The sequence below is a fragment of the Prunus avium genome, chromosome 1 (assembly GCF_965620075.1).
Source record: "Prunus avium chromosome 1, drPruAviu1.hap1.1, whole genome shotgun sequence".
NCBI lineage: Eukaryota > Viridiplantae > Streptophyta > Magnoliopsida > Rosales > Rosaceae > Prunus > Prunus avium.
Genome location: NC_142284.1, coordinates 16,418,532 through 16,441,640, shown reverse-complemented (window position 1 = coordinate 16,441,640; position 23,109 = coordinate 16,418,532). Strand labels below are relative to the sequence as shown.

Genomic DNA, 23,109 nt, shown 5'->3' with positions numbered 1-23,109 from the left:
TTGCTATCTCACAACCTTATATTTATAGCTTACAAAAAATATATATACATTTTATTTGTACCCTGTGCCTAAAAGACTTTTCACTGTCTCCCACTAATTGTTTTGGGTTTTACCCAAAGCCCTGGAACCAAAACTTGCCTTTACCCAATTAATTGGAAGTAGGTTTTGGACCCTGGTATTTAGTGGTGGGCAAAGCATACGATGAGGCTAATAAAATACCGTGGTCGGATTTTCAGTTTTATCTTTAATCTAAACGCCTATTTAAACAAACATGAGAAAATTTAAGTTCCCGTTGATTCTTTGTTAGAAATGAAGAGAAAATACATTGGAGAAGATTAATGAAAAGTAAAAATAATGTTAAGCTGGTTTTGTTTTTCTAGTTTGAGTGTCGTCTTTTCCACCCTTTTCCTATTCTTACACCAATTTTCAGAAAGAAAAAATGGAGGTGGAAGTAGTAGTGGTGGTACTAGAGATGGTGATCGTAGCAGAGGTGGTGGCAGCATCGTACATGATTGTTTTATTTTCTTAAAACTTTCATTTTCTTGTTACTTTAGAAATTAAAACTATTTTAATTGAATTAATGTTAGAATTTATGATCTCCAACTTTCATAGTTTAGTTTTGTCCTAGTTCGGCACTTCAACCACTTTTGACTTTGTAGTTTCAATTCCATCAATTTTGACCATGTAGTTTCATATTTGTAGCAATTCAAGGACAAGTTAGTATTCTCATCAATTTCTTTGACGATGCAAGGGGTAATTTCGTTAATCCAAAATCCTTGAGCGTTAAAGCTTTATATGAAACTCTCCCCATTTCATATTAGGGCTTGAAATTGGCCATTTGGGTTTAGGGTTCTTCAAAAATTTGGATTAGTGGTTGAATTTCGAGCGCTAATATAAAATGAGGAGAGTTTTTAACAAGCTTTTACGCTCAAGGGTTTTGGGTTGACAAAGTTGTCCCTTGCACTATCAAAGAAATTGACAAGAATACTAATTTGTCTTTGAATTGCTACAAATACGAAACTACAATGGCAAAATTGACGGAATTAAAACTATAAGGACAAAATTGGTTTAAGTGCCAAACTATAGGGACCAAAATGAATTTTTGGCCTTCATTTTCAAGTAAAATTTCTAATTTTCTGTTCTTTATGAATTCAAACAAGATAATAGGTGTTCGTCAATTTAAAAATGTTAACTTTTACCCGAATTCCAAGTCTATTTCCCTTGTCCAAACACATAGCTAGGATCTTAATCTACTTTTGGTCTCTGTGTCGTCCATTTCTCTCGCCAACTTGCTAATTTTAGTTTCCAAAAGTGCGATCCTTTCTTCAAATTTGGTTTTCCATTCCTTCAATTCTTCATTAGTGTCTAACCAATCCAAAAGAGCAAACAAGAAAGCGGTCAAAACCCCCTAAAGGCAGCATCACCAAAGTCCTCCACACTGATAAATTATTAAATTGGAGCACCAGTAAAAGCGAACACAAGTGTAAATCAACCAGTGTAACATAAGCATTCCACTACTGCTAAGCAGCAATTGACCTTCATTCTCCTCTGCATTAGCTGCATACTTTTGCTGCTGCTGCTGCCCTAAAGGAAGTGCTTCTTACAGCAGTCTTCATCGATATCTGGTTTCCACAAATCTTTCGTTGATGGTTCACTTCACTATAATGCATTTTAGCATCCACGTCTTGCATGCTTCCGTCCAACTCCTGCATCTGACTTCTCCAGCAATTATGTTTTTTCTTGATCTTGAGAGATGCTCTCCCGAACCTAGAAGCACAAAACCTCATATGAGCAAACTTAATCCCCAAAAAGTTTACATATCTCAGATATTAAGTGAAAATAAAACTGTTATTTCCAATCCAGTTGAAAAAGTAGCCATCATTTCTAACAACTAAAACAAAGAAAGAAACTGTGGCCCCAATGCTGAACTCGTGTTGCATATACCAGTGTTTTAAACAGAGTAATGGAGAAGGCAGGAGAAACAGCTACTGCAGAATGCAAACTCATAAATAAGATACAGAAAGATGGTCACAGAGAGCTTAGCATGTAAGATTCATGTTTAGGAAAGATAAACAAGAAACATGTTTTTAGGAAATGGACATTCATTGTGTCAAATACTTCCATCTATATTTCCATGACCTACATACACACACAAGGGAGGAACATAATCTGATATAACGAATTAGAAACAAACTATGAGCAACCATTAGCAAAAATTAATGAAAAAATTATGGACAGTTGTGAACACTATAAGTCACAAGGTTCACTTTTACGTGTAACCATTTTCATGATTACTCAAAATCAGGGAACAAGCCCTACTGACACAACAATTGAAGGGTACATATGGAATGAAATATTAGTATAAAAATTTACCTCAACTAGGGAAACAAAAGAAAAATAAAAAAGTTGATAACAAAAGACAATACCAGGCAGCAGAGAAGAAATCATCAAACCTTTTCCTTCAATGTGGATGGATCTTGCAAAGGTCAATTGGCTTCATCTTGGTGCGCAAACATAACATTCTCCAAATGGCCTTTGACACACCCAGTAATGCAGGGATTTCCTTATCCCTATCAGCACATCTATAGCTAAAGAAATATTTCTGCAACTCAGAAACAACGAATCAACAATTTTGAAGGAGCTTCAAAAAATAAAATTTGAACATAACAAGAAAAGCAGTTGTACCTCTCCGGTTCAATGGTATGATGGTTTGAGGGAGGATGTCGAAGGCTTTGATCTCCATTTTCAAGGCTTTCTGCATGAGCTGAAATGACCTAATGCATACCACATCTTTACCCGCTGAGGTTCTGAATCGAAGCTTAATTTGGGCATTGGGCTTGGTTTCAACTACAACCTTTGGGTCATGGAAGAAGTTGTGGCCAGACCTAGCATTGGGAGGCAACTTGTTGGAGCAAGAGAGCTTCAAGTACTTGAGAATGGTGGTTTTTCCGGTGCTGTTGGGGCTGACGATTGGGGTTAAGGGATTGAAGAAGGTGATGATGTGCTTGGTCTCCGGAACGAAGCCCCAAATTCCCTTTATTAGCATCCTATCCACCGTACTCTTTTTGTCTAGGTCTTTACTTCTCATCTACCGATGCTTAGAGGACGAGCGAGAGAGAGAAGGAAGGGTTTTTCACTTCTCAGAGTGGGAGAGAGTCAGGAAATCACAATGGAAAGGGTGGGACAGAAAATATGATGTCCGTATATGTGTATTTAAGGACCGATAAAATTATGATGTCTATCTGCGAGGTTTATTTCTACATAAGTAATCATATGTAATGTACATGAGGAAATCCAGGAAGAGGCCTTTTTCAGGTGTCCCACTGGAAATTTTAGAACCTTCTTGCATATTATGATAGGCTCTTTCCAATAGTTTGTAGGTAATGTCATCAAACCAAATTGGAATATCACTCAACTTCCGACCCCACATTAGAGCCTTCTCAGGCATCCCCTGTTTGCAGAACTGAGACAACAATACATTAGTTGTAACAATATTTGGAAGAAAGGCCAACTTAAGCAGTTTAGCCATTAAAATCATAGCACGATCCAGTATGTCAACACAAGCACCATTCATCAAAGTGTTGTATGTAACTGTGTCTGGAACAACACCTCTTGAAACAAGCTCATCCAGCATCATTACAGCTCGATTTATTTTGCGGACACTACAAAAACCTTGCATACGTATATTATAGGTTGTGATATCTGGTTTCCACCCACTGGCATGCATCTTACACAAAAACTCATCTGCTCCAGCCAAGTCAAATGCTTTACAATAACCGCCAATTAAGGTATTGTACGTGACAATATCTGGTGTTAACCCAGATCGGTACATGTCCATAAATGTATCAACAGCTGACTTCATTCTCCCCTGTTTACAGAACCCATTAATGATCATATTGGTTGTATAGATATCTGGAAGAAGACCCTTTTTCCTCATCTCACTCTCCAACTTCAATGCATCACTCAACTTCCCACAGTTGCAAAACCCACCAATCAAGGAATTATAGGCAAAATTGTTAGGCACGAACCCTTTCCTTGACATGTCCAGAAATATGTCATATGCTTCTTCCACTAGACCAGCTTTAGATAGTCCATTGATAAATGCTGAAAAGGCAACAACATCAGGACATATCCCTCTTCCTTTCATCTCATTCCACAAACTTTGAGCCCCATCTAAATCACCAATTCTAAAGTACCCATCCAAAATCACTGTGAAAGAAGCTTTTTTTATCGGAAACCCCTTCTCTATTATCTTGCACAAAAGCTCTCTGGCTTCTTGCAGTTTCCCCTTCTTGGATAAACCCATAAGCAAAGAGCTACATGTAGAAGATGAAGGAGTTATACCAAATGCAATCATAAACTTATAGGCTTTATAGGCCTTGTGTTCTAACCCTACTCTGCTGCAAGTTGCAATAACTGAGTTGAAAGCAACAGCAGTTAGCGGTAAACCTTTTTCTAGCATATCCTCTAAAAATTCCATGGCATCGTCCAACCGACCTGCCCAACATAACCCACAAACCAAGATATCATACAATGAAGAATCTGGAATCAGCCCTGATACAGATAAATCCTTTAACAACCTGTCTGCATCCTCTTCCCTTCCGTACTTGTAATACCCAGCAATCAAGATATTAAAAGTTATGCCATCAGGAGATATGCCCTTGTTCCTCATTTCTTCATATATCATGTTTGCTTGACCCATGTCCCTTGCCTTAACATACCCGTCCATCATGGTATTGTATATTCTGGTACTAGGAGGATCACCCATATCTGGGATCCCATCAAAAAACTTCCTAGCTTCCACCAGATTTCCTTCCTTACATAAGGCATTTAAGATGATACTAAATGTAACAATGCTTGGTTTACAGGCCCTTGAAGTCATCAAATGCACCCAGTGAAGTGCTTCTAGTGTCTGTCCCCTCACACAATTTGCATTGATCACAGTGTTATATGTAATAACATTCGGATCACACTGGAATTTCCACATCACATGTAATAAACTCTCTCCGACTCTAAGCAACCCTTTTCTACAAAACCCAAGAATCATTACAGTAAAAGTATAATTACTGGGGCGAGGCCCTTTCCGAATCATATCCCTTAACACCTTCCAGACACTACCATAATCACCAATCCTAATCAAAAGCCTGAAAAGATTCATAATTGCTGAAAAACTCGGCCTCAACCCCACCTCCCTCATCCTACTCACAATCTCCAACGCCTCCAAACCCATTTCCACATTCAAGAAACCCCTCATAAGCGTATCAAGAACTGAGAAATCTGACTCATATTCACAATGACCTGCCCACATAAACCCCACCAAATCTCTACTCCTACTCGCCTCAATTTTCGCAATTACACACGAAACGACATCTTGAGCTAGAAAACGTAGATTCTCCCTTGCCAACAAATGTGCAACAATACAACAAGACCTCACAATTTGTTCACTATCATCCCTAAAGGCTAATTTAAAGAACCCAAATGCAGTTTCTCTAGAGCCTAATAGTTTCATAACCTGTGCGAGCAATAATGGGCAAAACCGTCTAGAAAACTCCTTCAAAGCATAGCCTTGTTGCTTCTTTATTAGTCTTGATAACCCAACAGTGACTTTACGTCGTTCATTAGAGTTTATAGAGCTCAAGGATTTGGAGCTTGGGTCATTAGCAAATGGCAAAAACTGAGCAAAATAATCAAAGCTTCGGGAGCTTGTAATTAAGGTTCGAGTGGAGCTGAAAGTATGATAGTGTACCTTGAGAGAAGGGTGCATGCGACGCAGGTCAGCGGACATTGGGAACTTGCCTAAGAGCTGTACTGTTTTGTGGATTTTAAGGGGACGAACCAGAGCTACCTGGTTCGGGGCAGAGTTACATGGTTCGCTAATTTGATTGCCAAAATGCGCGAACCCGCCGCCTCTGCAGCTTCCGTTGACAAAATATCGGCGATGTTCCAAGATATCGGCGAAATAGCTCCGAAATTTCGTACCGGCTGGATGTGTTGAAGAAATAGAGGAGAAAAGACTGAAATGTTGGCCTTGAAGACGTTGCAGACGGCGGTGCGATGAGGTCCTGTTCATAGGTTGCCTCGCGAGGAAAAAGAAGGCCTCTGCACTGCAACCTTCTGTTTGTTTTTCTTTTGAAAACCTGGTCCAAGACGTCACCGTTTCCTGTACGAGTGTACTGTACATTTAGTGAAACGGTGCGTTTCAATGCATGTCTCATTGTGTGGGGGATTATGGAAATAGGCGCACTGAACAGAAACCAAAAGAATATGTTTGTGTTGTGTGTCCGCCTCCTTGCACTCGAGTTTATTTCTTTTTCTTTTAATATTGGTTTGTTAAAAAAATTCTCTTATCTTTTGTATTCGTAATATTGATTTCTTTTTTCTTTTTCACGCAAATATTGATTTCATTTTAGAAACAAACTAACCCTTGGCAAACACTCATGTGCCAATTGGTAAAAGCTACCAAATTATATAAGGGATGTTTAAGCAGCCTTACCCAAGATTTTCTCCTGTTAGACTACTAGTTCTATGCGATTCCAAGCACTTGGAAAATACCAAAGAGACCTCACAAAAAGAGGAAGAGAAAAAAAAGGGAAAAGCAAAGCAAGAAACTTTAGAGAGGCCATGAAGTCCCATCTGCAAGTTCAGTTCCATGTTATGATTTTGTTAGGGATGTAGAAGGGAATATCATTGTGCTCACGCTTGTCTTGTTTAAAATTTATTGAGCTTTAAGCTTGATTTGGCTTGTTTTTTATTTATAGAAGTTGAGTAAGATACAAACTTGAGCTGCATCAAGCCAAAACAGTCAGTTGGGTATAGAGAGATTCGAAACCCCAGGCACCCAATGAATATTTATGTAAACTCTTCTCCCCCACCACTTGTGCTAAAAAAAATTAGCAACAAAACATGAATATTTAATAATTAAATAAATAAATATTTCAAGAGATATTTAGTCATATACCCATTTTTAGCACTAATAATATAAATAAACCCTACATCATTTAATTTCTATAAACAAACCCAAAAAATGATAGCTGGTCATATTGAATTTAATTTTGATGCTCTATTGAGTGTTTTGGGCTTTTTTATAAGATTTGGGGGTTAGGTTTGTTTTAAGAAATCAATGACAGTTTTGTAATTTAAAAGAAGTTAGAAGCCTTTTTGTTATGTTGTAAATGAGTTTTGAGTGTATTTCTAAAATCCATTTCATATAAGGTTTTTTTTTTTATAATTTGAGCTCCTATATTGAGTATAATAGTGAATCTCCCTTATTTCAAAAGCTGGTTCGTTCCAAACAAGCTTCTTCTAATCGAGCTACTCACAAGGTTTACAAATATCTAACATCAGCTTGACTTGTTTCTATTATGCACCAAGCTTAGACGATCCAAATCCGGGCCAAGCTAGAGCTCAAGTTGTATCGAGCTAATTTACAACCCCAGATTTTGCCAATGAGACGGCAGGATGCTAATGGTAGTTTGAGCCTTGTGTATGGAAATCCCAATATGACCAAAATAGGAATAAAATTACTAAGGAATTCCTGCCAACCAAGCAGGGCATAGGAAAATGCCCCTAACATTTTAACATTAAAATATGTTGGGAAGCAATCCAAGCTGATCCAATTCGTCATTGCTCATGTGAGTAGACCAAATTGATCAAACAAGAAATCAGGTTTATTCCGACAAAGGCTACCACTGACTAGGAATTCAATTTGAGTTATTTTGAAACAGAATTCTACAACTCTTATAGGAAAAAAGCGAACTCCAAACTTGAATACCGGCGGCTAAAACTGGCTCAACTGATGCCACCCTGCGATAATGTTACTCAAGTACATCATCTCCGGTTCAACTCAAATGGAAAAATAAAGAGATAATATATCTTGCCGGCAAGAATGATGAAACAACATCGGTGCTGCAATTTACTCCCCAACAGTCAATCCAAACCCAAATTTGTAGTCTTTCTTTCTGTGATCAATCTGCAAAGCATATATTTTAGTACTTGTCAAGAAAGAATTGGCAAAGCAGGGTGCTTAACGAGAAGTGAATTGTCTAAATCAACTACAAACCAAAATATCCACCAAGCTAAAGCAAGCAATGAAGAGGCTAATGCATAATCAATAATCAGCTGGTATTTTCGGAATTGTCAACTTAACCATTGGATCATGGCATTGCATCTAGGCAAGGAGAAATTCTTATGAGGGGCAGCCGCATGGGGCAGCCCTCTCACAGTGGAGAAAAACTTGCCTTCAAGGGTTCATGCAATTTTTCTACTGAGTGTGGTTGGACCCACATGTAGGTCCCACTCGACTGTGAGAAGGCTTCCCTATGTGACTGCCTCACCTAAGAATCACCCCTAAGCAAGCTAAAGTAAACAAAGCATGTTTGCCTTAATTCAGAAGAGGAAGAATAGAAAACAAAACATTGATAGATACCTCTGCAGAAAGGACAAAATTAAGACCCATATTTAGTCGCTCTTCCAAAAATGCAGCCACGGTGCCATTGGAATCAATCTTTCCTCTAAGACGGCACTGCAACAAAGATCATATTGGTCAAGGAGAATGATCACAACTTAAAAAATTCATATCTTATTGAACAACTTATAACAGGTAACCACGCAATCCAGCTTAGAGTTGTCCACAACAAAGGGCACAAACAAAATTCATGACCGGCTTTTATATCGCCACAATAAAAAACCAAGAAAGAATCCCATATCAATTATGATGGCAGAAATGGTTTTGCCAGCAGCAGCAATTGTGGAGATGACGAATGCAAGAATGACCATGTCAATTAGACAAACTAAGTCTCATCAGGAAGACACTGATACTAATATTTAGGTGTGTATAAATACATGCATGCACTGCACATGTACGTAAGCATCTTATGTTGCCAGACTGAATCTGGATAGAAAAATTTCCATGTGGAATCATATAAAGGTCAGCATAACATTAACAGGCCACAAAGTCCAGTGGTATTACTGGCACATCTGATTATAGTAAACTGAAAAATCATGTTTCATGAGGGTGTTCACCTACTAGGTGGTAACATCCTCCAACAGCAATCAGATACCACTGATTGTGCAACCTTGCCATGGACCTAGGCCTATGGTAAGATAACAATGTATGAAGGAGAACATAAAGAATATCTATGTATTGCTATGAAGTGAGAATTGTTGATTTATACATCTCTCACTATCATCATTATCGCAATCATCTTCTCAACATGAAATATTCCTAAGATAGGGTTAAGCATGCAAGATATAATTACACCAATATCATGAATATTTGAACATTCACAATACAAAACCTACCTGTCGAAGAATGTAATCATAACCAAAACTAGCTGTGACGTCTCGTGACATGTAGTTGTACATGAAATCTGATGCTAGAGAAACCTATACGGAAGCAACACTGTAAGAAAGAATATTCGAAGAAACCACGAAAAAGACAAACTGCTGCAAGATACATCAACAATATAAAATTTAAACCCTGAATCAATATTCAACCACAGATGAACTTTGCTCACCTTCTCAGAAACTTTTTGTACATAGCTCAGAGCAACCATTCCAGTGCTAGCAACTTGCCCTGTGGCAACCTGGGGTGCAAAAACAAGTTGGATTAGGGTATGAATCACACGATAGTTACAAGTCAAAATTTCTTGCCAATACAATCAGCAAGGAAACTTCAGGGTAGATATAACAAAATCAAGTAGAAACATGCATCATTAAATTAGTGGAGTATGTTTTAGAGCTGCCCATGAATCTACCAGGCCACCCAGCTTCACAGGCCTAGCTTGCATTTGGGCCAACTTAGGCATATATTTTAAGGTCATTGGGCGTCTTTGGCAAAGTTTAACCTGATCAATTTATGTGCAGAGTTGGACTACAATAAGAAAACACTAATAAAGCATGCCCAGCCCAACTCAGGCTTGACTGTCGTATGAATTTTAATTTGTTTCTGTCAAAAATTGCTAAATAAAACTATCAGCCATCAAACAACAAGAAATATATAACAAAAAAAAGTAAGTTGTTGAAGTTGTAAACTAGTGCTTTCATTAATGAATAATTTTATGATTAGCTTTCGCACTGCTCCTAATATATTGCCGATCCTTTCCAATTAATAAATTGTCATGGTCCAGTAGGAACCTAACTCAGCGATCGAAATAAGAAGTATCCAACTCAGCCACTGAATTATCAAGTGTAGTAAGGTGCAAATGAGCTGAACAGTATCATGCTATCACTCAGTTGTTAACCTAGCAGGCAATCAGATTTTATTATTGGTTTCCTTATTGACTTCAGTATGAGTTATCATTCACCATGCCTTTTAGGAAGATCAAATACATATATAAAAGTGTTCATGACTAATACTTACATCATGGACCAAGGCTTATTTTTCCTTATAATTGTGACATTCATTTAAAAGACAAAAAAAAAAAAAATTAAACCAAAGCAGGGGTATTTTGAAACAGAAACAAGAATGATCAAGCATACAGTTAATTCTTGATAGACATTTTAGATATATAAATCTTTGATGCCAGAATGCAACAAATTAATAAACTTATTTGCATAGCAGAATTAATAGTACAACAAAAGTAGGAAACAATGAAAAGCTTCAGGATGTTATAACTTAAGGCTTCAAGAATTATACCATCTTGTCAGTGTTGTATCGAGCAGCATAGCCAATACCAGACTTCCGATGCTGACCAGCCCAAAACACTTCACCACCCAAAGACAGATGGGGAGTCACACTCTGAAAATGAATAAGCACTTCAAAGATTGGTAAAACACAATAATCTTTAGGTAAATAAATCAAAACTTCTACTCTCTAACTTCCACAGGGATAGAAGCATGGGTGCCACTGGCAGTAAACAAAACACGCTTAACCCTAAGAATTAATTTGCAAAAGTTATGAATGCCTTATCTTCATGTCCAATGGTATGAAGAAAATAAATAAATTACATATTACGTTGGAAGAATTAATTATAGAGATACTGTGCCACTGAAGTAAAGATTTGGCATCATTTTTAAGTCCAAAATAAATTTGTGTGGGATCAACAAATGATAGATGTAAATTTTGTAACAAACGAGTACATAGAACCTTGTAGGTGAAATGGCATCCCTAGCCTCATATGCACTTGACACTGAGAAGGCTTAGGGCCATGTGAATTGAAAATTTTATTCTCTACCTTGTGCTTCCCTTTCCTCAAAAACATGCATGATTAGGAAGTTTAACATGTGATGGCTTTCCTCATTTTGATTATTTTAAGGTTTTGGTCTTCATTCCTTACTTTTTTTTGTGTTCAGTAGGTGATACCAGTGACTTATTTCTTATGGTCCTGAAGGCGTTATATAGTCAAAAAGGAGTTTCATGAATGTTGGTGAACAACCCTCCTAGTATATCGTGGTGTATATTTCCAACTAGGGTCCTCCAGCAGCTAGCCAACTCGAATAAATGACAGAAAAAGAAAAAGACCTCAACTCCGAAGAGACAGACACCCCGAAGGAGGCCAAGAAATGAACCCTCTCACACAAAGGAAACATTGTAGAATTCATTTTGTGCTAATTAATATATTTCTGTAGATTAGCCAGAAAAAATCAGTATTCCCATGAGAAGAAGCATTTCTTTTATCATAAATTACCAACAAGATTAAGTACAAAATAGATTATCTAATATTTTACCTGAATGTAGTTTGCTCCAAATAATGCACCATTCCCTAGCTGAAATTGTGACCTGTAATCTTTGCCCTGTACAGAAGACGTTTAATGTTGAGAAAAAAGCAGAAAATTATCAGAAAGTTAATAACAAAGAAGTGCTCCGCTCAAAATATCCCAAATCAAAATACACAACAAAAAAAATAAATAACTACGTTATTTTAGAAACATAAAGAAGAGCATTTACTCAATAATGTGTTTAAAAAATGTTTTTAAATAGAAAGGACCACTTCTGGGTGGCAACCCGTGTGCATTATCTTTTTGGGATTCGGCTGTTGAAAAACTGAGGAAAAGTATAGATGGGATGAGGAAAGGAAGTCTAAATCTTTTCTTCTTTATCTCTGGCAGTTATTCTTCAAAGCAGATCCTTAAAATTCTAATTTTTTTTTTTAAAGAAACAAACTTTATTAAAACCTCGGAAAAGTATAATACTGTGGACAAGGAGTCCACATTGAAATCAAACCACCACAGACCAACTTTACAACCGGAAACTTGTATATTCTAAGCAAAACTAGATTAAGAAGCAATTGACACACAGCTTCCTTCCGTATAGAAGAATAGTAGAAAAAGGACACCCCCTAAATTCCACTGAAACAGATGACCAAAGCAAATCTGAAAACCTAACTCTATCTTCTAGTACTTACACCCCAACCCCTTTATACTCCTAGACTCCTATTCCTCATCAACCAAATGACCCCAACCACTACCAGCACATTGAATTCTCAAAGGGCTGTAGCCTTTTTCATGCCACCAAGAGCCTTATGTTTTTCACTTAACAGCGGATAGAACCCGGCTCTGCCAACCTCCTCGAATAAATCTTTCCATAAATTTTAGAGATACTGGACAGTGCACAGATAAATCATCAGCACTCTTCCTCCTGCTTATACAAAACGCTGTCTTCTTTGAATCAAGTTGCACATATCAACCAGGCAAGGTACACAGTCCAGACCTCCTTGAATAAATCTTTCCATAATCTTAGAGATACTGGACAGCGCACAGATAAATCATCAGCACTCTTCCTCCTGCTTATACTATTTCGGCTGTCTTCCTTGAATCAAGTTGCACATATCAGCCTTACCCTGAGACACAGTCCAGGCAAGGATGCTGAAGATTTTCAGGTCCGATCTTCTTGAATCTGCTCTAGCATATGATTCAATCTAACCCTTTCCATAATAACCAGCAAAGAAGATAATTCCCCAACCTCCACCTCATTTAAGTAGCTCATAAAAACAAAAATCGCAATTCACCAGAAAAGACGTGTAAAATGCAAGCAAGTTAATTGTTTCATTATGGTACCAGGGCAGCATTAACACCCATGCAGATAAGCTTCTAAAAGAAACATCGCCCCACCAAATATTTCCCAAATCTCACCCACCAGTACCAGACAGCAACAAAGTAAAAACTTATCCAAACCATTTAACCCATCATCCAACAATTTCTAAAACAACCAACTAGCCATCCTTATTCCTGGTTATTGTTCAATAGTAAAACAGACATTTATGAAATTAAATTGAAAATGGCAAGGTTAACTTTGTCAATCTCAAAAAGAATTTGATTAAAGAGAATAACAGCTTCCAGCATAAGGTGTGTTTCAGCTTTTTGGAGAGGTTACAACTTAGAGGTTCTCCAGAAGCAGTTATTAGCTTTAATTTAATACAATATCTGGTTTCCCATTAAAAAAAGGAACCTGTTTTTAGCTTTTGTGTGAACTGACTTTGAAAACAAAGAAAATGCTTTTTATCATGAAAAAACACTTTTTCAGTGCCATTAAGTTGTGCCAAACAGGTACAAGTTAACATAGCTCAATACAAGTTTTTTTTCTTGATAACTGCCAGGTACACATTTTGTTTCAGAAAGAAGTTCAGCCTTCATTGTAGCAACACCATTATACAAGGACACAACAACATAAAATAAAAGATATTCTAAAGTCAGAACACCATACCTTGTAATCAAAATTGACCATGCCATGTGACATGTGTGGCTCATTAGTAAGCTGGAAAGAAACACAGAGAAGTTAACCAACTAGCTTAGACATTGCAGAGCATATTGTCATTGCAAACCATGCAAATAACAAAAGGGGATAAAGTTCTTCAACAGTCTTGGAAATCACCTGAGAATTAGCCTTCAAAGTAAGATTCTCAGATAAATCACACTTTACTCTTGCATTAAGCCTCCCATCAGTCATTATTCTCCCAAAAAGCATCAACTGCATGACACCCAATTTTTAAATGGCAGTTTAAATTGAGCCTGTCATAGAAAAATATGCAAATGACCAATTTAATAAGACGCTTATTACCTTTGGATCTATAAAATTGGCACCAAACTCATAGTGAGCGGTAGGAATTTTAATAGTTTCCGGCGACTGTGAAGGAACCTCCATAGGTCCCATGAACACGCTGATTTTTGGTCAAAAAAGCATAGTTATGATTCACATCATTATCTAAATAATAAAAAGAATGATGAGAGACATGCACAGGAAGTCTGATCATACCTGTGACTGAGTGAGAATCTCTGGTTGAGTCCTTTGGTAAAATCGAAGCGCATCCCCTCAAAAAGTTCTGGCTTTAAAGACACTGCACCACATACAAATAATTTCTTACTTCTTAGACTCGAGCACTTCTTTCACATTGCAAGTAACCCCAAAATAAAAAATCAATTGACAGTACAAGACCAGACACAAAAACGATAGTTACAAGACCAAATATACTCCTCTTTCGCTGTAAATTCATTCTTCAAATATGTAAAATTGAAACAGAAATAGAAAAGATAAATCACATAAAAAGTTTTCACCAGTTATATGTAAAAATCCCAGAAGAGCAAATGTGCAAATCTTAATAAGAAGAAACACAAAACTCTATAATTTTCACATTAAAGAACAAAGCACTGTAACTACAAAGAGAGCTTCAAATTATTTAAGAGGGGCAAAAGGGTAGGAGAGAGACTGACTGAGAGCTTCACGATGGATCTCTTCGTAGGGGATAGGACAAGGAAGATTAAAGTAATCAACTTTCTCATCCTCTTTCGGCTTCTGGGTAGTATCAGCGGCAGTGGTTGGAGGAGGAGGAGGAACAAGGGCCGCCATTGTTATTGTTCTTTATGCTGTTAGCTTCTGTTGACAGAAAAACTCCGACAGCTATTTCTGTAGAATAAAAGGACAACAATGGCTCTCGATGATTCAGATCAAATCAGAGAGAGAGAGAGACAGAGAGAGAGAGACAGAGAAGAGCCTGAACAGTATCAAATTGCAAAACCTCCGAAGTTCCGAAAAGTCTAAAACCCTAGTGAGAAGAAGTGGCTGTTTGGGTTAAGGAATCAAATGGGCCGTTAGTGGCTGCTTTTTTGGGTAAAAAATAAAAATTCAATGAAAAAATAATGTGTTTTGATTGCTACTGTAAATTTGGCAAAAAATTAACTAACTCTTTATTTAATAGTATTTTTCTTCCTGGTATTTTTTTTATAAATAAAAAGTATTTGTTTTCTTCATAGACGTTGAAAGAAGCTTAAACTTCGAATCCATCTTTTCTCATATATTTTTAAAAAGCTCACATTTTGACGAAAAGAGCATCTTCATTGTAGCAATTTATTTTTGGGGCTTTATAAATAAACCCAAAATAGGTATACTATTTATAAAGAAGGACAAAATTAAAGTGATTGGACAATAATGCCCTTACTCGTTTTTATATTGCCTAAGGAATCCTTCTACTTTTTGCTAGCCGTATGGAACCAAAATGTTTCTTCTTTTCAAATAATGTCGTATGGAGCCAAATATTCTTCTTTTGCTGAGATGATCCTTCACGTGAAAGGATGAGGACTCCATTATGCTTCCATCATGTTGTCTATGTTATGGAGTTCTTCTTCTCCTAAGCTATTCCAATATGTGTCATCATTATCTTCTGCTTCAATCTGTGTTGCTATCTGGTTATAAATCTCATCAAAAAATTTTGCTCCCGTTGTGCTTATCCTAAATTCATATGTGTCATCTGGTCTCCTTGATGTAAAATCTGAATAAATCTTGATAAACTTAGATTGATGGAGGAGAGTCAGACGATCATCATTGAACAGTTGTTGCTCAGCTATAATTGCTCCTCTATATTTTTGGATGTCCTGCTTGGTAGGAATCCCTGTTTTTGCTGATTCTGTTGGACTAAGTAGTTCCATAAAAGAAATAACAATTCTATGTTGTGCTCTGTCTGGGTAAATGTCATCTTTAAACCACTCTGGAGGTATACTAGTGAAATCTAATTTTACATTTTTCCAAATTGGAAGATAAAAACTTATGACTTCTTTAAATTTGGAAGAAAATGAATCTAAATGTTCACTATTTTCAATATAAAGTTGACCTAAATAACCATGCTCTGCTAAAAATGCTGGAGTGACTATGAAAGTTTTTTGCTTATGTTCTAAATGCAGTTCTCTATATTCTATCATGTTAATATTGGCTAAGTAGATAGTATAATGAGAACAACTTTTGGTAATAATTTTTATACCAGGATGTGGATTATTTTTTAAATTGAAAAGAAAAGCTTGAATGTACAATTGAAGAGATGTATTTTGCTCATATTCTAATCTAATCATATGATCCTTAACATCTTGTGGTAAAAATCTATACCTCTCTCTAGCTAGAGTTTGAAGAAAATATGGATTTTTAGATTTTTGCTCAAGAGAAAATTCACTATTGTGCTCAAGTAAGTTGGGCTCATTAGCCTCTTTTTCTTGTAAAATCATACTTAGATTTTGACATCTTAAATTAATGATTCTAAATTTTTTTACTATTGTATCATACTCCTTCTTTTGCTCCTTATGGTTTTCCTGCAAAAAAGCAAGTTGTTGTTTTGCTCTTTTATAGTCATAATTATATGCTAAAAACTCTTGCTCAAGGGCTCTAATAAGTTTTTCATGTCCTTTTCTCATGCTTTCAGTATTTGTTCTAATGTTCCAAAAGTTATCTAAAAGAACTCTTTGTTTTTCTACTAATGATGCTTGAGTACGATATTTTAAAGCAGGATTTCTAACTTCTTGTACTAAAATTCCATTATAAAAATAAGTATTTACTATTGATCTTGCTTGACTAATCATGCTTAATGGATTACCACCTTGTGATGGTGTACCACTATTTTTGCTGCCGGATGATGATGGTCCAAAATATTGCATACCTGTTAATGAATAATACGGGATAAGATATCTGCTAAAGTATTATCCGTACTTTTAATATGCTCAAATATCGGTCTAAATCCATTTCTTGTAATAGAATCAACAAAATTGACCCATCTTCGGGCTACTTGTTTATTAGTAGTAATTTTATTATAATGTGAAACAATATTCTGACAATCTGTTCTAATAGTAAATATCTCATTATGTAAAAATAATGAAAATGCTTCAATGGAGTTAATGACTCCTAATATTTCTAAGTCAGTTGCTGGAAGTCTAGCTTGTATATCATTAAATTTTCCTGATGCATATCTACAAACTTTTTCTTCAAATTTTGGTTCTTCCTTATGTTTCTTTTGATATAGTATTCCTGCCCATCCTATTGATGATGCGTCTGTTTCAACTATTTTGTAATTATTATCTAATGGTAATGCTAAAGGTTTAAGCTGAGTTATATCTTATTTAATGCTTTGAACTAATTTAATATCCTCACTATTAAAATATTTTTGACCTGTTTTACTAGTTTTACTATGTAATGCTGCAATCTTTCTTCCTAAATCAGGGATAAAACTTCTAGCATAATTTAATAAACCTAAAAACGCTTGTAATTGCTTTTTATCCTCTAGTTTATTTGGAAATTCTAATACTTTTTTAGTTATGTGCTCTTGTAATTGTATAGTTTCTGACTTAATATACATTCCTAAGAATTCTATATCTTGTTTTTCAAGTTCTACTTTATTCCTACTTATGACTGCTCATCGCATTGCTCGCTTCAGTCTCCGGGATCAAAGTCTGTCGTGCTGGTTGGAGGAGGGCCCTCTGTGGCTCATGGATGCTGTGTATGACGATAGGTCTGAGACCAGTGTTTCTGGTTAAGTTTTCAGTTGTAAGTTGGCGTGTGTGGCACTCTTTTTCCTCCTCTAGAGATTTGTCCCATTGGGTTTTCTTTAGGGAGGTTTTAACGAGGCCACTTCTATCCATGCCGGAAGTCTTTGTATTGACATTTGTTTGATTAATGAAAGTCTTTTCCCCAAAAAAATAAATAAATAAATAAATTCTTTCAAAATAATTTCTAAATGTTTTCTATGTTCATTTTTGTTTTTACTATGAACTAGTATATCATCTACATATACACTACAAAAATTATCATACTTCTTAAAGATTTGATCCATATATCTTTCGTTGAAAGATCGATGATGCATTTTTTAATCCAAATGGCATTACAAGCCATTCAAAATGTCCTTCTGGACAGGTAAATGCTGCCCATTGTATTGACTCTTCTGCTAATCTAATTTGCCAAAATCCTGATTTACAATCAAATTTACTAAAGTATTTACTTTCTTGGATTTTATTCATAAGTTCATCTTTATTAGGTAATTTATAACTATCCTCATAAGTATTATCATTTAATATCCTATAATTATACACTATTCTAGCTTTACCTCTCTTAAGTTTTGAGTGTTTTCTAACTACAAAGGTTGCTGATCTATGCCTAGATTTTGAGGGTCTAATTACTTTTAAGTTTAAAAGTTCTTTTATTTGTTGTTCAAATTCTTGCTTATCTAACAAATTACAAGGCATATCTGCTGTTTTAATTGTTAAGTCTGGATTAATAATGTCTAATTTTGCTAATATCTTATTCTTATTCCAATGAAATTGGGGATCTTCTCCGGTGATTCTAGTTTGTTCAGCTAATTGTAACAATTCTTCTAAATTCTTTGGTCTATCTATTTGCTTAATTTCTAAAGACTTTATTTCTCCTACAATTGGATACTCATGATCAAATATTATATCATCATATTCTAGATTATTTTGTTCATCTATCTTTTCTTCATTTATTTCTTCTAAGTCTTCCATATTATAGTATTTAAAATTTTGTTCTTCTATGTTAATACTATTGTAAGACTCTAATATATTACTTTGATCAGTTGTGGTTATACCTTTCTTAAAAAAGGTGATGTCTGGAGGTGTATATAAAAATCCTCCTTGTAAACTTTTTAAGAAATTTAATCCTAAGATAAAGGGATATGATCCTACTAGGGATATAAAGGTTAAGGGTAAATTAAACTGTTGTCTTTCTATCCTAATTGGTATATTATTAATACAATGTGTTAAGTATACTGGTCTTGTATCAAACTGTATAATTCTTACTGATCTAGCTAGTTTTTGCCTAAATTGTTCTGGCACTAACTCTTCTTTTATTACATTTTTTGTGCTTCCTGTACCTATCATAGCTATTGTTTGAATTTTATGTTCTTTTAACAATTCTAACTCACAATTAATTGTTATTAATGAACTAGTCTTTTGTTTCTCTATACTAGGGCAATTATTCTTTTGATTATTGTTTTCTATTATTTCAACTGTATTTATTTCTATTGGTCTATTATTGAAACAAGGTTTACAATAAACTACCGTCTTAGTGTAATATTTTTCTACTACTATTTTCTTACATTGATTACACTCTTGAGGCCATCCTAAATTAACATATTTAAATTCCTCATGCTTGAACCCTTTGAATGTAGCTCGAGTCTTGTATTTATAGGAAGAGTCCCTGGATGAGTAATCGAGGCTGAATTTGCGCATAGTGGAGTCTGATTAGCGCAAGTGGGCAATCCAATCGACATTTGGGATCGTGAAGTATGGTGATGAGACCCCAGAAATCCTGGTGAATCTCGGACGCCGCGCTCAATCGTGGGTTTTGAACCTCTGGCCGTGGAGACGCATTTATTGCCTGGATAGCTGGTGAACCAACATCTCAAGCTGTCAGAATCCTTGTGAGAATGTCCACGTCTAATCACTCTGATCTTCATCACCAAATCCTGACTTCAGTCACTTCCCACCTTCCCTCACGCATTAAATGCTACTTTGTGGCCAATGGGTTTTGCTGCATTTAAACAGGCACTACTTCATTAAATGAAGCCTGGGACCCTGTTGTCACGTGATGATCTGACTTTAATCCCTTTGGCCGTGACCTTGCTCTACCTCGGCCTCGGCCTATGCTTGAGGCCGAGATAATCATGTCTTAGCATTTCTTCTTTTATTCTTTAAGGAAGGTGAATATGCCCTGGCGAAACGCTGCGTTTCAGCCTCTGCGAACAAGTGCCAGGGCCGAAAGAAAGGGTTCCTTCGGCCAGCTCGTGGCCGTGATTTATCAAGCACAAACATTGCCCCCACATCCCTGGATTCTTCGGCCTCGGCATGGGTAGGGGCCGAATGGATTCCAAGGGATGGACCCTTTGCATTCCTTTCTGAAGTGACTGACAACTGGGGCATTAAATGCGCAGGCCAGACGGCGCATTCCGCGCATTTAATGCCTCAAGCACGTCGCACAGGCCATCATTGCCCAGGGCGTCGCGTCGCCTCGTCAAATGAAACAACGGTCACTGTCATAACTTCGCGTGCTCTGAGTGCGCTGTCAGGCCGTTTCATCTTTCGAGATCAAACCTCCGTTTTGAGCTCCAGTGCTAGTATAAAAACCCAAACTCCTTCGTATTTTCCTTCACACTCCCAGGCTTCCTGAACTCATTTTTTTTTTCTTTGAAGGTTCATACTGTCCTTCCCCAGTTACTTCACCCTCGTTCCCCAAACTTAACACTATTATCCAGCGAGCCTTTTTCTTGCTTCAATCGCTCTGGAACCCTTTTTTGACTCCTGGGTTTCGGCCTGGGCTTTGCCCTCCCTTATTACCAACTGTCTTAATGATCCTTATTGCAGCTTCCTCCAAACCAGGGAGCCAAACCTGCTGAGTCGCATGACTGGGCAATTTGGCCTGGTCCAGATGACTTGGCAGTTTGATGAGGGCGAGAAGATCTGGGACGATGATCTCGACGTGGCCGAATCTGTGCGGCCGAATACTCGGATTGCACCCATGGCCGGAGCGACGGCCTTCATCAAGGCTGAAGTGATGGTTTCTACTATAACCGGAATGACGACCGCTTACCATGTCCAGAGTGATGGCCGCAGTCACGGTCTGAACGACGGCCGCTGCCACCGTAGGAATGGCGACTGCTTACCACGGCTAGAATGGCAGTGGCCATCCGTGTCCGGAGTGACGGCCCATGCGCCTCCCATGGCCTGAAGTGAGGCCCTGGGCGTAGGCTGGCCGTGGATGATGATGACATAGGTAGCGAAGGTCCTGCCTCGGGGGAAACGTCTGATCGTCTCGCAGAAAGGACCGAGGAGCCGAAGCGCGTAGATTTAGGGTGTGACTTTTCTTATGTGTTTGTACTCGGCCAGGACCTGGCCGTCTTTTTGTAAACGCACCCCCTTTTCATCCTAAATGAATAAAATGAAGTATGATTTCTTTTAATTTGTCTTGGTTACTTTGTATACCCCACTTCGTCGTTTGCAAATCTCACAACCCTTCCGCGGCCGTCTCCCATAATGACGGGATATACCTCTTCAGATATTGGCCGTTGATCGGCAAGTTGTGCCGTTCCCCATCTCTATCTTTCAACTGAAATGCACCTCGGCCAAGAATTCGCTCGATGATGAACGGTCCTTCCCAGTTGGGCGAGAATTTGCCGAACCGAGGGTCCTTTGTCCCAATAGGAAGTACGGCTCGCCAAACTAGGTCGCCTTCGGCGAAGGCCTTTTGCTTAACCCTTTTGTTGTAAGCTCTCGCTGCGATTTGCTTTTGCGCCTGCATCAAGTTATAGGCATTGAGTCTAGATTGCTCCAAATCTTCCAACTCATGAGCCATGGCTTGCGCATAACGCTCCTTCTCATGCCGAGGCTGCTCGGCCACGCGGAGAGACCGAACCTTTAACTCCATCGGGACGATGGCGTCGTGACCATAGGTTAAGGCGTAAGGAGATGTACCCGTGGCCGATCGCTTTGAGGTTCGATAAGCCCAAAGAGCTTCAGGGAGTAAGTCGTGCCACGCCCTAGGCTTTTCCTCGATCATCTTCTCTAGGATGCCCTTGATTACTTTGTTACTTGCTTCGGCCTGTCCGTTGGATTGAGGGTAGTAAGGTGTTGAGTGGATCAATTTGATCCCCATATTTTCAGTGTATTCCCGCGTCTCGGCCAATGCGAATACCGGGCCGTTGTCGGCCGTGATAGTCTCTGGAATACCGAACCGATGAACGATGTGATTGTCAAAGAATTTGACCACCTGTGCGCTGGATATTGACCGATAGGACTCGGCCTCGACCCATTTGGTGAAATAGTCGGTCGCCACTAAAATCCAAGCGTGTTGGTTGGACACGGCTGGATGGATTTTTCCGATGATATCCACGGCCCACCCTCTGAATGGCCATGGTTTGGTAACCGGGTGGAAGGCTTCGGCCGGTACCCTTTGTATAGGGCCGTAGATTTGACACTTGATACATCCCCTTGCATACTCTATGCAATCTTTCAAAATGGTCGGCCAGTAATAGCCGTGCCTCCGGACCAACCACCTCATCTTGACCCTAGATTGATGAGCACCACAAATCCCCTCGTGAGACTCACTCATGATGACCTTGATGTCCTCGGCGCTAGGACATAGGAGCAACAAACCGTCTGATCCCTTTCGGTACAGCTCATTCTGATAAATCAAATAACACCGAGCTTGGAACCGCGTAGTCCTTTCATGGCTGCCAGAAGGGTTACGTAGATACTTCACTATGGGGTAGCGCCAATCGGCTTCGGCCGTGTCGATCTCGTCGGTGATGTCGGCCGAAAACACTTGCGCTGTCATTCCTCGCTCGGTCAAGGCTGGCAAGGTGCGTCTCTCGATTCTTATCACACGATCACGGTCAGTGCTTGGGATGTTTACGCCAGACGCTACCTGGGCCATCTCATTGGCCTCGCCGTTTTCGGCGCGCAGTATATGAACAAAAGAAATTCTAGAAAATCCATCGGCCGTGTTGAGGGCCGTCACATAATATACGGCCAAATTCTCACTCGTACATTGGTATTCCCCAGTTAGCTGGTTAATCACCAGCTGAGAGTCGCCGTAGACCAAAACACGTGTTGCCTTCATTTCTCTTAAAATCTCGAGACCAATGATGAGCGCTTCGTACTCAGGTTGATTATTAGTGCATTTGAAATCGAGTTGGAAAGCAAACTGCCACTTCTGCCCTTGAGGAGATTCAATCACAACTCCGGCTCCTGACCTGGCCTCGGTGCTGGAACCGTCAAAGAACATGGTCCAAAAATTCTTTTCCATGCGGGCCATACCGATCTCAATTTCCAACTCCTCTTCTTGTCCCTGGGCCGAGTGATGAGCCAGAAAATCAGCCAAAGCCTGACCCTTGACCGATTTCTGAGCCACGT

The 23,109-nt window shown here is 38.2% G+C and overlaps 2 protein-coding genes across 3 annotated transcripts; both read right to left on the bottom strand.

Annotated features, from left to right (window-relative positions):
- Nucleotides 1-1,091: 1,091 nt before the first annotated feature.
- LOC110760490 (uncharacterized) lies at nt 1,092-6,115 on the bottom strand. 2 transcript variants are annotated; one of them, XM_088247432.1, is made up of 3 exons: nt 2,686-6,115; nt 2,427-2,602; nt 1,092-1,767 (listed from the first exon to the last, which is right to left on the bottom strand). In XM_088247432.1, exon 1 carries the CDS (start codon nt 6,068-6,070, stop codon nt 3,239-3,241), a length of 2,832 nt encoding a protein of 943 aa, XP_088103558.1. In that variant the 5' UTR covers nt 6,071-6,115; the 3' UTR covers nt 1,092-1,767; nt 2,427-2,602; nt 2,686-3,238. The 2 variants fall into 2 exon arrangements, with proteins under 2 accessions (XP_088103558.1, XP_021818444.2); XM_021962752.2 differs by having other exon boundaries at nt 2,454-2,602.
- Nucleotides 6,116-7,531: 1,416 nt separating this feature from the next.
- On the bottom strand, nt 7,532-15,011 carry LOC110760488 (mitochondrial import receptor subunit TOM40-1). Its single transcript, XM_021962750.2, has 11 exons — nt 14,647-15,011; nt 14,192-14,273; nt 13,997-14,096; nt 13,811-13,906; nt 13,643-13,693; nt 11,668-11,733; nt 10,637-10,738; nt 9,516-9,584; nt 9,301-9,384; nt 8,426-8,521; nt 7,532-7,969 (listed from the first exon to the last, which is right to left on the bottom strand). Exons 1-11 carry the CDS (start codon nt 14,780-14,782, stop codon nt 7,913-7,915), a joined length of 939 nt encoding a protein of 312 aa, XP_021818442.1. The 5' UTR covers nt 14,783-15,011; the 3' UTR covers nt 7,532-7,912.
- Between the last annotated feature and the right edge of the window lie 8,098 nt (nt 15,012-23,109).

Excerpts from the sequence above, each read along its gene's own strand:
- LOC110760490 (XM_088247432.1), bottom strand. The coding sequence starts at position 6,070 with ATGAACAGGACCTCATCGCACCGCCGTCTGCAACGTCTTCAAGGCCAA.
- LOC110760488 (XM_021962750.2), bottom strand. The coding sequence starts at position 14,782 with ATGGCGGCCCTTGTTCCTCCTCCTCCTCCAACCACTGCCGCTGATACT. Across the intron at positions 14,274-14,646 it reads GATCCATCGTGAAGCTCTCA|TGTCTTTAAAGCCAGAACTT; the intron begins GTCAGTCTCTCT and ends TATGTGGTGCAG. Across the intron at positions 9,585-10,636 it reads GATACAACACTGACAAGATG|GTTGCCACAGGGCAAGTTGC; the intron begins GTATAATTCTTG and ends TTTGCACCCCAG.